Raw genomic sequence first — 13,258 nt, forward strand, 5'->3', positions numbered from 1 at the left:
AACTTATCTTTAAACTAATCAAATATCCCATCCACACACTAAACATATGAATGAGTTGTTGTACTTACCAAACCCCTTCCCACGCTAGATTCCCCCAAAAACCTAAGATGGCTCTAGTCTCCCAAAGCAACTTATCTTTAAACTAATAAAATATCCCATCCACACACTAAACATATGAATGAGTTGTTGTACTTACCAAACCCCTTCCCACGCTAGATTTTTGTTATTACCATCCAAGTTTAATGTCATCTATGCCCTTATCTTATAGGGCCATAACAAGGCTTAGTGGTTTTTCCCCATGGTAGGTTACATAATTGTACGATACAATGCTTATTACCACAATAATACCAATCATTAACCAAAATACAAACTATCCAAATTTATCAAGATCAACAATTTATAGTTAACATATCGCTGACAGCCTCTTGGCCTAGTGGCATTAGGTGTTTATCCCTACCAAAGTAATACAGATTTAAGTCTCGACAATACGTGGATATTAAGTGTACATTTTAAGGGCGTATGTGTTTTGCTATGAAAAATAAGCTCATATTGGTTTCTCACATGGATCTAATCGACTCTACAAGTATACTTTAAACTACCCAACTCAAAACATACCTAAATCAACCTTGAACTTAAAATTAAATTATTATTTTAGATAATTCAATTAGGGATACACACAAAAGAGAATTGAATTTTGAAATCATTTAGACAACTCCAAAGACAAAGTGTTGGCCAAAGAAGAAATAGTTGAAGGAGAGTAAGCCGTGGTGCCACCCAAGTACCATTTCTTTATCATCTCTACAACATTCCCATTTTCCACTTTTATCACCTTCGGTTCTTCTTTCCCTTCACTTGAAAACCCGATCTGTCAAAACAAACATAAAAAATCACTTCGTTACCCAGAGAGCCTGTGGGACCCATCAATACCTTGCTAACTAACAGAACTAAATAAAATGAAGCGTATGCTTGACAAACGGCCTTAAAAGGAGTTATTAAAGACGGAAAACCAGTGGAAGTTGGCATGTTAGGCAAGTGCGTCACCTACCTCAACAAAGTTTGATGCTGCCGGGAAACTAAACGTGATTACCGAATCCTTTTTAAAGTATTTGGACTGAAAAAACTCGACAATTTGCTCGAGGGCGGCCTCCTCCTCCTCTTCATACTTGTCGTCAGCTGCCAATCGGTCCCTCACCGAACTCTCGAGTTGTACCCCGTATTGTGAACCCTTGATCTCTTTGATCGCCACAATTCTCAAGTATTTATCAACAGGTGCTATATAGATTCACAATCACCAGAAAAAAAAAAACAACAATATTGTTATATTTGGTGGAAATCTTATAAAAAGTCTTATATGTCGGTTATACTCATTTGTTTAGTAACAAAAAATGACCGTATATAATTAATAAACCAAAATATCAACTATAGTCTATATGTTTAAGTCCATATTTACCTGAAATAATAGAATCAAAGAAGTCATCATCTTCAGCCAAGTCGGTTCCTGATTTACCCTTCCATTTTTGCAAATGAGTGAGGATCACAGGGTCGATATAAACTCCGATGGCGGTGAACTTGATTTGCAGAAAATGAATCTCGATGTCGGTAATTCCTGTGACAGACAGCCAACAAAAAGAAGTCACAAAATATAATTCAAGATTTTCTTGATTGAACTAGTAATTTGATGATAGTTAATGAAAAATGAATACCATGTCCAAGCAAAGACAAAGGCTTGGTGGTTGTGATCTGTGGAGGAAAAGGGATATCATCCACCATCACCATTTCTGACTCCACTACATACAAACCAAATAAGAAAAAAAAAATAACTTTTGAGATTATAAACATATCATACATAAATACATATTAAGAGTTGAGGAATATTGAGTTCTTACTCTTTGATGTAGATAAAACACGAGAGAGAGAGAGAGAGAGAGAGAGAGATGGAAAATCAAAGTGAAGATAGATGTTTAAATAAGCAATGGTATTCAAATGTAGCAACCACCAGTCACCAAAGAGTTGGGTTGGTTGAGTTGGATTCAGAGTATATATATTTTTTTAGAGTTAAATGTGATTTTAGTCCATGTGATTTGGATCATTGTAATGTCTTTAGTTCAAATGTTTTATTTTTTCGTCTGCGAGTCTGAAAAGGTTTCATAGTTGCCATTTTAGTTCACTGGGTTAACTTCATCAATTTTTTCTGTTAACAAGGAAAGACAATTCGGTCATTTTATGTGTAATTCTGTTAACTAGAAGGGCAATTCGGCCATATAAAATGACCGAATTACACTTCTCGTTAACAGAAAAAATGGGTGAAGTTAACCCAGTGGACTAAAATGATAACGTTGAAACCTTTTTGAATCCAAAAACGAAAAATGAAATCTTTGAACTAAACTAACAAAATAAACTCAAACCATTAAGACTAAAATGGCATTTAACTTTTTTCATTGTAATTATCTCAAGACATCTATAGTTTTTTTTTTTTTTTTTTTTTTTTGAATGACATCTAAAGTTAGATACTTAATTCAGACTCACAATAAAGTGTATTATAATATTATAATATAATACCTTGCATTTGTATTAAAACAAAATGACTAGTATTTAAATTTCTATCTTCATATTTTTTTTTTGAAAGGTGTTAATTATTTATGAATGTCGGAAGGTTTAGCATACGTTGTCTTAACTGAGTCCGCGCTAGAGAGCCCCTCGCACAATAGATCCCCAATATAAACCCCTCAATGAGAAACCCCTATCACCCAGACTCGAACTTAAGACCTGAAAGGAAAAACTCATCCGGACCCACCATAGATGGAACTTAAATACTCGTGGTCACTACTAGAGCACTAGTGATGGTTCTCTATCTCCATATAATAAATAAAAATGTTTAAAGATACTTCCGTTTACTTTTCGATTTTTCAATCTCTTTCGTATTTAATTATGCATACTTATATTTCAGTTATGGATAGTATTGCACCATTAAACAAACGAATATAATATGAAGTTAATTATGAATTTTTATAAATAAACTTATAAACTTCTATTTTAGCCTCTAAGTATCACCAATTTTAGAATTATGTTAGTTAAATATTTTAAAAATAATGAAGAATAAATACGATAGTTGTTTTTTATTAGTGATTTCTTAAATATACAATATGTCAAATAATAAAAAGAAATATGTGCTATTAAAAAATAAAAATTTGAGCTCTTAAGTTTATGTGCATTAATATATTTGTTATAATTGAAGTTTAAGTTTATTTAAAGTGCTAAAATGATATTTAAATGACGAAGTACACTTTAAATGAAATAAATATGTATAAGTTACAATAAAAAAGTTAGAGCATTCACATTCTATCCATCAAAATATGTGAGGGAGGGTTTTTATATTATAAAGGGTATAAAAGTGGTTGTGAGTGGAGGAGAGAGAAAATGTTACTGTTCATCTGTATATTTGAGGGGACACTGTTCACCCAATATAATTTTTTTAATATATATTAAAAGTGGTTGTGAGTGAATGAGAGAGAAAAATGTAATGATAATATTATTTAATTGAAAAGGAGAGAAAAAAAATATTTGTTTTTAGTGAAAATATATTGATATAGAAGTTGTTTTTTAGTGGAATGTATGTATAATTTGATGGATTGGATGTGAATGCTCTTAGTACCAAGTTAAAAGAATGTTTTAAAACTAATTTAAGATGGTGTGGTGATAAGTAATCTCCCTATTACAATTAGGGGTGTGATAGGGGTGTGATAAATATACCCAAGATAAAGATAAAGATTAATATACCCAAAAGTCAAATTTAATAATGATTTAGTAATGATTAACTACTTTATTATATTATTTTATTATAAAGTTAAAAGTAATAATTATGTTTTATTATAAAGTCAAAACTAATAATTATGTTTTTTTTAATCTTATTTTATTTTATAATACTTTTGTTACTTTTTTATATTTTATTATACTATTATTAGTATTAATATCAATATTAATAAATAAATAATCAAGACACTTTTTTATAAATACAAAAGTGAAAAAGTTAATCATAAATAAATAATGAGTCTCTAATAAAACAGTAAACGTGCAAATATCTTTTTAAGCTTTGCACGAGTCTCTAATAAAAAAATAAACGTGCAAACATTATTAATATTAATAGTATTAAACAAAGCATTTTGACAAAATGACTAATAAGCTGTCAATCATCTGGTCATCCGATTGCTAATATAGTAGTTTTATTTTTTCAATTGTTTTTTTTTAACTTTCAAACTTTTTTTTATCATATTATTATAACTAATTTTATGCATATTGTGTGTTTCTCTTATAGTAATCTAGAACTTTTTATATTATTACATGTATACAGTTAAGGCTCGCTTATTTTATCTACGTATCAATACAAGTTTTTTTTTTTTTTTTAAATCGAGTTGCGATTAGTAATAAAAATCACAAATACATATTTTATAAATCTAACACACATTTTGTTCTTTTTTAATTGACACTGTTTATAATTTATTTTACTATTCTAAAGTATAATGTAATGTATTAAAAAGTCAAAAGTATAATCTTGTTATCTAATTTTATGTATATATATAACTTTTTCATCATACGTATTTTATAAAAAAAAAACTTAAAAGTGTATTTTTTATTCAGAAAAGTTTATTTCTTATTTTTTTGGATAATGTTTTTATTTATAAATAGAAAACGTATTTAGTTTTCTTTACCTAAAAAATCTAGGGGGTAAATGATGTGTGCAAAATACAACATATAAATTACATCAAATGTGACATAAGACTAACCCCTTTTTAGTATTAATGTTGGAAAAAGTGTGTTTTTGTCTTCCTTTTGTATTTTCAGGATTAAATGAGCTCAAATGAACAAAAAAAGCAAAAAAGGCAGCTAAATCTGGCATAAATACAAGAAAAGGAACAAACGCGGCATGCCTGACCCCCCGACAGCATCTTCCCAAGCAAAAACAAGTGAACAGAAGGCTGAACACGTCCCGTGCTCAATGAGCACGGGGACGTGCCCAAGTGTCTGCAGAAAAGACAAAGTTGTAGAAACTTCTATCACCCACCACAGGGTGTGCCCAGCGGACACGGGACCGTGGTCAACTCTAAGATTCGCAAAATCTGGAGGAATCTTGATAGTACAGATACGCTTCTGCACACGGGGTCGTGCCCAGCGGATACGGGGGCGTGGTCAACAAATGTAGACAAACTGCAATTAATGAAGAAAGAGAAGGATGATGGACACGGGGCCGTGCCCGAGCTGTTGTTCAGGCTATAAATAGGGGTGCTTGGCTCATTTGCAAACCATCTCTTGGCACACCACCTCTCTCATACTTCACCCACCCACCACCACCATCACAACACCATCATCCATCATCCATCATAGAGTATGTGAGTCGTCTCGGGATCCAAGATTGATCGTAAGAGTTCTTGACAATCAAAGGCAATGTTTGCCTAAGTCTCTTACATCACTTGGTGAAGATAAATGTCTAGTGTAATATTTTTTATTTTAATCTTTTTGCACTTTTTATTTGGTTATGTATTAATGACTTTAATAAAAAGTGTTAAAGGGCTTAAAATATATATTAAAAATCTATCACACCTAATGCACATCAGTAAACATGACAAAATTATATTCCATCCAATAAAGTTAGGAGTGGAAAATGATATAAAAAAAAAAGTTGACTTGTGATTTCATTTATTGAATTGTGTTATATCCAATAAAGTTAGGAGTGAGAAAATAATATAAAAAAAAAATAAAAGTTGACTTGTGGGTACATTTAACAATACCCGTGTGATAAATACACCCAAGATATGGATTAATATACCAATTAGTTAACATTAGTTATGATTAAGTACTTTATTACATTATTTTATTATAAAAGTAAAAAATAATAATTATGTTATTTACTTTATTACATTATTTTACGATAAAAGTTAAAAGTAATAATTATGTTTTTTATGTTATTTTTTATAATATTTTTATTACTTTTTATAGAGTTTTCTCCCAAAATGGTGTTGGTGCAAAAAATATTTACCAAAATGGTGTTGTTGGGAAACTATTTACCAAAATAGTGTTTTTAAATATTTATTTATTACTCTCTCCTAATCTCATTGAATAACTCTAATTTATTAAATAATTAATGTTTTAATCATAGTAATATTTGGTCTCTAACCTAAATTAATTTTTACGTGAATCTTAAAATATTTTTTTCTTGATATAGTCTACATTGAAAAACAAACTTATCCTAAAAATCGGTATTTAATGTGGTATTCTGATATGTTCCTCACAGTTGGAAATAGTTTGTTATATTCTTATTAGTTTGTGTTTAATGGGAGGCCCATGTTCCCACGTGTGCAGTAAGTTTAGGAGATAATGGTTGCAATTTGTTAGTTATTTGATTTCTTTGTATCCCTTTAAAAAGGACGTTTGTTTGAGAATGAAGTGATGAAGATTATGAATTAAATTGTCTGGTTTCTCTCTAAATTGCTATCTGGCTTCCTTCTTAATTTCTTTGGCCAACAATTAAATTGTTGGAACCACAACAGTATACGAACCAATCGGTTTCGGATAGATAGGTAATCCGTTGAGTGGATTAAGCTCAAAAGAAAATAGTAGGAACCAAGAATTTGAGATAACTCTCCTTTTAATATTTTTCATTCATATCCTAAAATACTAAACATACTTTGCTATTTATAACAAAACAAGTAAAATAACTAACCCACTAATATACCCACTACTACTAATTTGTAGGAAAATAACAAACTAACACTATGCATAATTAAACTAATTGCAATTCCCCACGTATACATTCTGATGGTTTTAGTTAATGCATATGATCATGGCAACGTGGGCAAATGGCACACAACAATCCTTCCTCCTCAAAACATCCTTGTCCTCAAGGATGAAATACGGACAGGTCTTCGGGATGCACCAAGGGGGCGCCACTCGGTTCTTCGGTTAGCGTTCTGATAAGTACTAGCAAAACGCCACGGGGGCGCCACTCGCGTTCCTCGGCTACGCCTTCTCTTGATGTTTTGTTGTCCTTTTGCGAGTTCCGGATGTGTTTTTAGCATTGGCGGACTGATGACATGAGTCGAAGCGGTGTTCGGTCCGGTCTGTAATTTTGAATTAGGGTGTTGAGAGGGTGCAAAGTGTTCGGGAGATGGTGTGGTTTTAGGTATTTGTACGAGTGTTGTTGAAGGGGTTTGTTTGAAGGCTGGTTTTGGAACAACTTTGTTGTTCATATGGTGGGTTGGTACAGAGGCTTTTTGGCATGGGAAGGAAATGGTTGTAAAAATAGGAGAAATTATTTCAGGACTTGTTTCACTTGTAGTTGTAGATGCGGGTGACGGAACATGTGGTGCGGTGGCGGCGACAGCGGGTGGCGAGGCGAGTGGTGGCAACCGAGTTCGGTTCTTGAGAAAATTAATGATCTCAACAATCATCGACTCAATTCGAGCCAACGACTCGTTCCATTCTTGAGCGTCCATAACAGTGGATCAAGACCGCTCTGATACCAATTGATACGAACCAATCGGTTTCGGATAGATAGGTAATCCGTTGAGTGGATTAAGCTCAAAAGAAAATAGTAGGAACCAAGAATTTGAGATAACTCTCCTTTTAATATTTTTCATTCATATCCTAAAATACTAAACATACTTTGCTATTTATAACAAAACAAGTAAAATAACTAACCCACTAATATACCCACTACTACTAATTTGTAGGAAAATAACAAACTAACACTATGCATAATTAAACTAATTGCAATTCCCCACGTATACATTCTGATGGTTTTAGTTAATGCATATGATCATGGCAACGTGGGCAAATGGCACACAACAAAAGGTTAGTTATAAGTCGGATTTTGAGATGAGATGATAAATTTGAAGTTGTTTGGTTTTGAGTTTGGAATCGAGAAACTTGGATTGATGAAATTAATCACGTTTAAGAGGATTATTTATTAGCCGTTGATATGTAGCAAGATAAGTATAAAAAAGAAACTAATAAAGAGTCTCAAAGCTAGTTAGAAATGAGCTTTGCATGTAAAATTTGAAGAACACGAAAAAGAAACACCATCTTGTTGTGAACATTATTATTATTACTATTAGAGTTAATTACACAAATGGGTCATGTGGTTTATACCTAATTTCGCCTTTAGGTATTAATTTTATTTTTTAACAGGTTTAGGTTCTATAGTTTCAATTTTGTAACACCTTTGGGTACTAACACCAAAATTAGTTAATTAATGACTAAAATACCCTTGCATTTTTTTAAGTTTATCAATGTAACACATTTGGGTACTAACACCTAATTTTATTTAAGTTTAAATCAATTTTACAAAATCTATTTATTTTTTTTATTTTCATCTTTTTATTATATCTCTTAATTAACATAAACTCTATTTATTTTTTTATTTTCATATTTTTATTAAATTTCTTGTTTAACATAAAAATCTATTTGTTACACTAGTATTTTTTTAAATAGATATTTTAAATAAAATCTACTAGCTATATAGTTTTATGTAAATTAAATTTCTTACTCGTTTTAAATAATGTAAACCTTACCCGTTTTCAATTTTGGATTGAAATGATTGATAATAATAAATATCTTTCATGTAAACAAATTTAAGCCTTTTTTTAACTCGTTTTTTTTATTTACATTTTACTATTTTAGAAAGATATTTAATTTACATAACACTATATAGCTAGGTATTTTAGATAAAACTATATAGCTAGGTATTTTAGATAAAATTAAAAAAATTTAAGCCTTTTTTAACACGTTTTTTTGTAAAAAATATATTTAATTTACATAAAACTATATAGCTGGTAGATTTTACTGGTGCAACTAATAGATTTTATGTAAATTAAATATCTTTCTAAAATAGTAAAATGTAAATGAACAAAAAAACAAGTTAAAAATGGCTTAATTTTTTTTACATGAAAGATATTTATTATTATTTATCAATCATATATATCCAAAATTGAAAACGAGTAAGGTTTACATTATTTAAAACTAGTAAGAAATTTAATTTACATAAAACTATATAGCTAGTAGATTTTATTTAAAAAATCTATTTAAAAAATACTGGTGTAACATGTAGATTTTATGTTAAATAAGAAATTTAATAAAAATATGAAAATAAATAGACTGTATGTTAATTAAGAGATATAATAAAAAGATGAAAATAAAAAAATAGATTTTGTAAAATTGATTTAAACTTAAATAAAATTAGGTGTTAGTACCCAAATGTGTTACATTGATAAACCTAAAATAATGCAAGGGTATTTTAGTCATTAATTAACTAATTTTGGTGTTAGTACCTAAAAGTGTTACAAAATTGAAACCATAGAACCTAAATCTGTTAAAAAATATAGTTAGTACCCAAAGGCGAAATTAAGTATAAACCACAGGACCCATTTGTGTAATTAACTCTTACTATTATTATTAGTGTGATTATTATTATTATTATTATTATTATTATTATTTACTATTATTATTTGTGTGATTATTATTATTATTATTATTATTATTATTATTATTATTATTATTATTATTATTATTATTATCCGCAAACACATTAATGTTATTAATATTTAATGGCTTAAAATACCAAGTTTTCCATATTTCATCGTTTTAACTTTTAAGCCTCATACCTCATAACTGGGTGTTATGTTTTTGTATCTAACGTTATGTTTGATAATTCTTTACAACTTTTCTAGTATGTTTTAGTAGACATGCATGGTATTAGACAGTGTTTGAGGAGTTCATAAACGTTGTCGTTTTATAGTATTTTTCATGCATAGGTAGATGTTGGTCACCTTAACTTTTAAAATCAACTATAATTTATATATTAATCAAGTTATAATCGGCTAATCTAATGCAAAGTATACATCTTTTAATATAAATTTACGGTGAATTGATTAGGAACAACCAAAGATAAATGCGAGAAGATAGAAAATGATAAAATAATGTGATAAAACTATAACATGGTGGTGTAATTCGTTGCATAAACAAATGGTTTCACTCTTATAACATTCTATAATGACTATCAATCTTTAGGACTTTAATTATGTTTGATCTTTTGTATGAAGTTTTACCCAAGATCTCATTGCACATCTATGCCAATTATATACTCAAGGTTGCCTCGTGGATTCTAATGACCATATTGCAATAAGTACTTCACGGCATAAAGCACTAATTGAGCAATAAGTAAAACCTATTTCTTTAAAACTAAAACTCAACCATTTAGACTTTGTTAATGATATATGATGAAAATCATGAATGCAACGACATCCAAATACAACAATCTACTTATAAAGTACTTCCCACACCCAAGAACACACCCTTAGGGTGTGTTTGGTTTGCGGGTGTTTTTACAAGGAATTGGAATTGTCAAAGGAATCAGAATTGGAAAGAATTCAATTTGGGATTTAAATTTGCCAAAAGAAGTTGAAATCTTTTAAAAGAAATTGAATTTGTATCCGTTTGGCACTTCAATACAAAACTGGTTATCTAGTTGGGGTAAAGTAAGCCAAGAGGATATATCTGCATTTCTTAAGTTTAAGTGACGTTAAAGGCTAAACTTTATGACTCGCATTGGTGTTATATCGCTGAACAATAAGCACCTTCTCCGTTGGTGGACTTCTTTAGCAGACTTGGGACTAAAAGAATGGTTGGGACTAAAAACACCCACCTCGTTTGTATTTTGGATACCTGTACAATAATCAAAGGCTGTTGAAATGACTAACTTCGAGAAATTGGGAAGCGCTGAGAACGAAGAAATTGTTGAAGGTATCATTTCTCTTTAGCACCATGAGAATCTAGCTTCACTAACATGTGACGAAGTCTTGAATCTTCGCGCAGACAAAACAATCACAAAGGAATTAGAATTATCACGGACCACCACATACCAATCGTCACCCCACCCTCCCGCATTGTCTCACCTATAGCCCCACTACCATGCCACCCCCAACCTACCAACGTCACCAATTCACCACCACCGTAGGCAGTTGTGGTGAAGTACCCGAGGGTGGTGGTATGGGAGACGTTGATGGCAATGACAGTGGCGTTGGGATGAGCAGTGGAGTTGTCAATGGTCGTGGGGGGTGGCAATGCCAACAACATCAATGGTTGTCAGTGTGGGGTGGTAGTGGTGGGGTGGCGTCGGGTTAGAGGTGGTGTCAGAGTACGGACAAAGTCGGGATGGCAGATGCGACGAGAGTAAGTTGTCAAAATCAATTCATTTGGAGAATTTTATTCACATTTTGGAATGAATGTGTAATTCTTTTGCATGAATGAACTTGAGGTCTTCTTGGCCATTTCGATTTAAGAAGGTGTCAAAGCGCCTTTATCTCTACAAGAACGTCACGTTCCGAAGTGGAAAGAGAAGAGATGTCATAATCGGGGATTGAATAAGAAATTACAATTTCAATTGGTTTGTAAACCAAAGACATTACAATAGAACTTACATTCTAACTCCAACAAAATTTTCAAACCAAACTCAATAACAAATAGATTTCATTTACCAATTCCATCAAATTTTACAAACCACACCTCCTTAGACTCTAATAATTCAAATTTAAATGATTTAAAGTAAATAACAATGAATGATTTAAAGTAAATAAAAATGAACATTATTGAAGAATTGCTTCTAATCCTTAATCAAATCCTTCCATGAACTTACTGAACAAATTCCCCATAGTCATCGAATCACTTCCTCCATGTTATTGTACATACACATACATCCAACAAGTAAGAGACCAAATGAGGTTTTCCCACACCTCTCAATTGCCCATTCAAATCTAAAACATGGTCGATAAACCCAAATGTCAATTCCTATATACTCTTAAGCCACTTACTTCGACTCCTCATTTTGTGTCAACTAATATCATTTTTATACCAACTTTACTTTGAATTTATATAAGGTACAAGTACAATTCCTTTGTTTCAATTAATCCATCACTTGACTGAGATAGTTTTGATTTCATTTAGTCAAATAATTTGAATTTTAGTTTTAGACAAATTCCAACTTGAGTTATAACCTTCTTTGATATAAATCAAACGACTTTATTCAATACAAATAATTATATTATTTGACCATTTCTTTTTCGTAATTTGATGTCTGATATAATTAAATAATAAGTTTTAGATTTTGGAAGTGTTACATGTAAATAGTAATTTCATGGTGCGATGGATTTATCTAGTTTGTTCACAAAAAAAGATGCTTGGTTGATTTAGTGTTACTGTAGCTTATGCCTTATTGTTTATATTTAAGTATATATATTGTTTCTTCTTCATAATGTCAATTTTGGTTAGCATACACTACCGATTGGTTGAAGGTGACTTAACGTCACAATCACCTTCTTCAATAGTAATCAATTCTTTTATTTATTAATCTTTTACGTAGTTTTAGTGTATTCTTTTATTTTGTTATGCTAAAAACGTTCTAAAGAACTTATCTATATCGTATTATTTTCTCCACTTTAATTTATGTTAACATCGTGTTGAATTGTCCCAACCAAAGGGTAGGTTTAATGTATGGTTCCAAAATGCTTACTTTTCCCCGTATAAAGTTACACCAACTCATACATGTTCACATTTATTCGTATCATCAACTCCAGCATGAAATTACAAAAAGTTGATACTTGTCTATATAAATTAAGTAAATGTTAAATAAATCTCATGGATTGGAAAGACTTAAGATATAGATAATATATATTTAATAAAATTAGAGGTTAGTGGAAAATGAAAACCACAAGTTATTGCAAAAACTCGAAAACTAATTAAAAAAGCCAAAAAAACATACCAATTATTTTTTTTTTTTGCATATCAATTTTCGCAATTTTTATATATATAAAAAAAATTTCAAAAAAAAAAATTTGTAGTGCACATGTGTATTATTACAAATGTGTACTACAATTTTTTTTTTTTGAAAAAAAGTTTTTTTTATACATAAAAAATACCGATTTTTAATAAAAAAATGTAAAAAAAAAAATGGCTTGTTTTTTTAGGCTTTTTTTAGTTAGTTTTCGAGTTTTCACAATAAAAGTGGTTTTCATTTAAACCTTCCCCTTAGTGGCCATATCAATTATAATTTTATTAAAATGATTATCCTTATTCTGATGTTAATTACCTCTAACTAGTAAAAATAAGGGTAAATAGTCATTATATAATTTATTTTTATTAAAATAAATAAAAATGAGTAAATTTATAATCTATATATGATAAAAAAGAAGTTGAATAAACAGTGATTTTAGAA

General features: G+C 30.3%; 1 protein-coding gene across 1 annotated transcript; it reads right to left on the bottom strand.

The window, feature by feature from the left end:
- Nucleotides 1–616: 616 nt before the first annotated feature.
- On the bottom strand, nt 617–2,008 carry LOC110872655 (probable chalcone--flavonone isomerase 3). Its single transcript, XM_022121502.2, has 5 exons — nt 1,887–2,008; nt 1,704–1,787; nt 1,451–1,606; nt 1,046–1,272; nt 617–865 (listed from the first exon to the last, which is right to left on the bottom strand). Coding segments are annotated over exons 1-5 (633 nt in total). The 5' UTR covers nt 1,888–2,008; the 3' UTR covers nt 617–700.
- Between the last annotated feature and the right edge of the window lie 11,250 nt (nt 2,009–13,258).

This window comes from Helianthus annuus, chromosome 8 (assembly GCF_002127325.2).
Source record: "Helianthus annuus cultivar XRQ/B chromosome 8, HanXRQr2.0-SUNRISE, whole genome shotgun sequence".
Lineage (NCBI taxonomy): Eukaryota > Viridiplantae > Streptophyta > Magnoliopsida > Asterales > Asteraceae > Helianthus > Helianthus annuus.

Excerpts from the sequence above, each read along its gene's own strand:
- LOC110872655 (XM_022121502.2), bottom strand. Across the intron at positions 1,607-1,703 it reads TTTGTCTTTGCTTGGACATG|GAATTACCGACATCGAGATT; the intron begins GTATTCATTTTT and ends TGTCTGTCACAG. Across the intron at positions 1,273-1,450 it reads CTTTGATTCTATTATTTCAG|CACCTGTTGATAAATACTTG; the intron begins GTAAATATGGAC and ends GAATCTATATAG.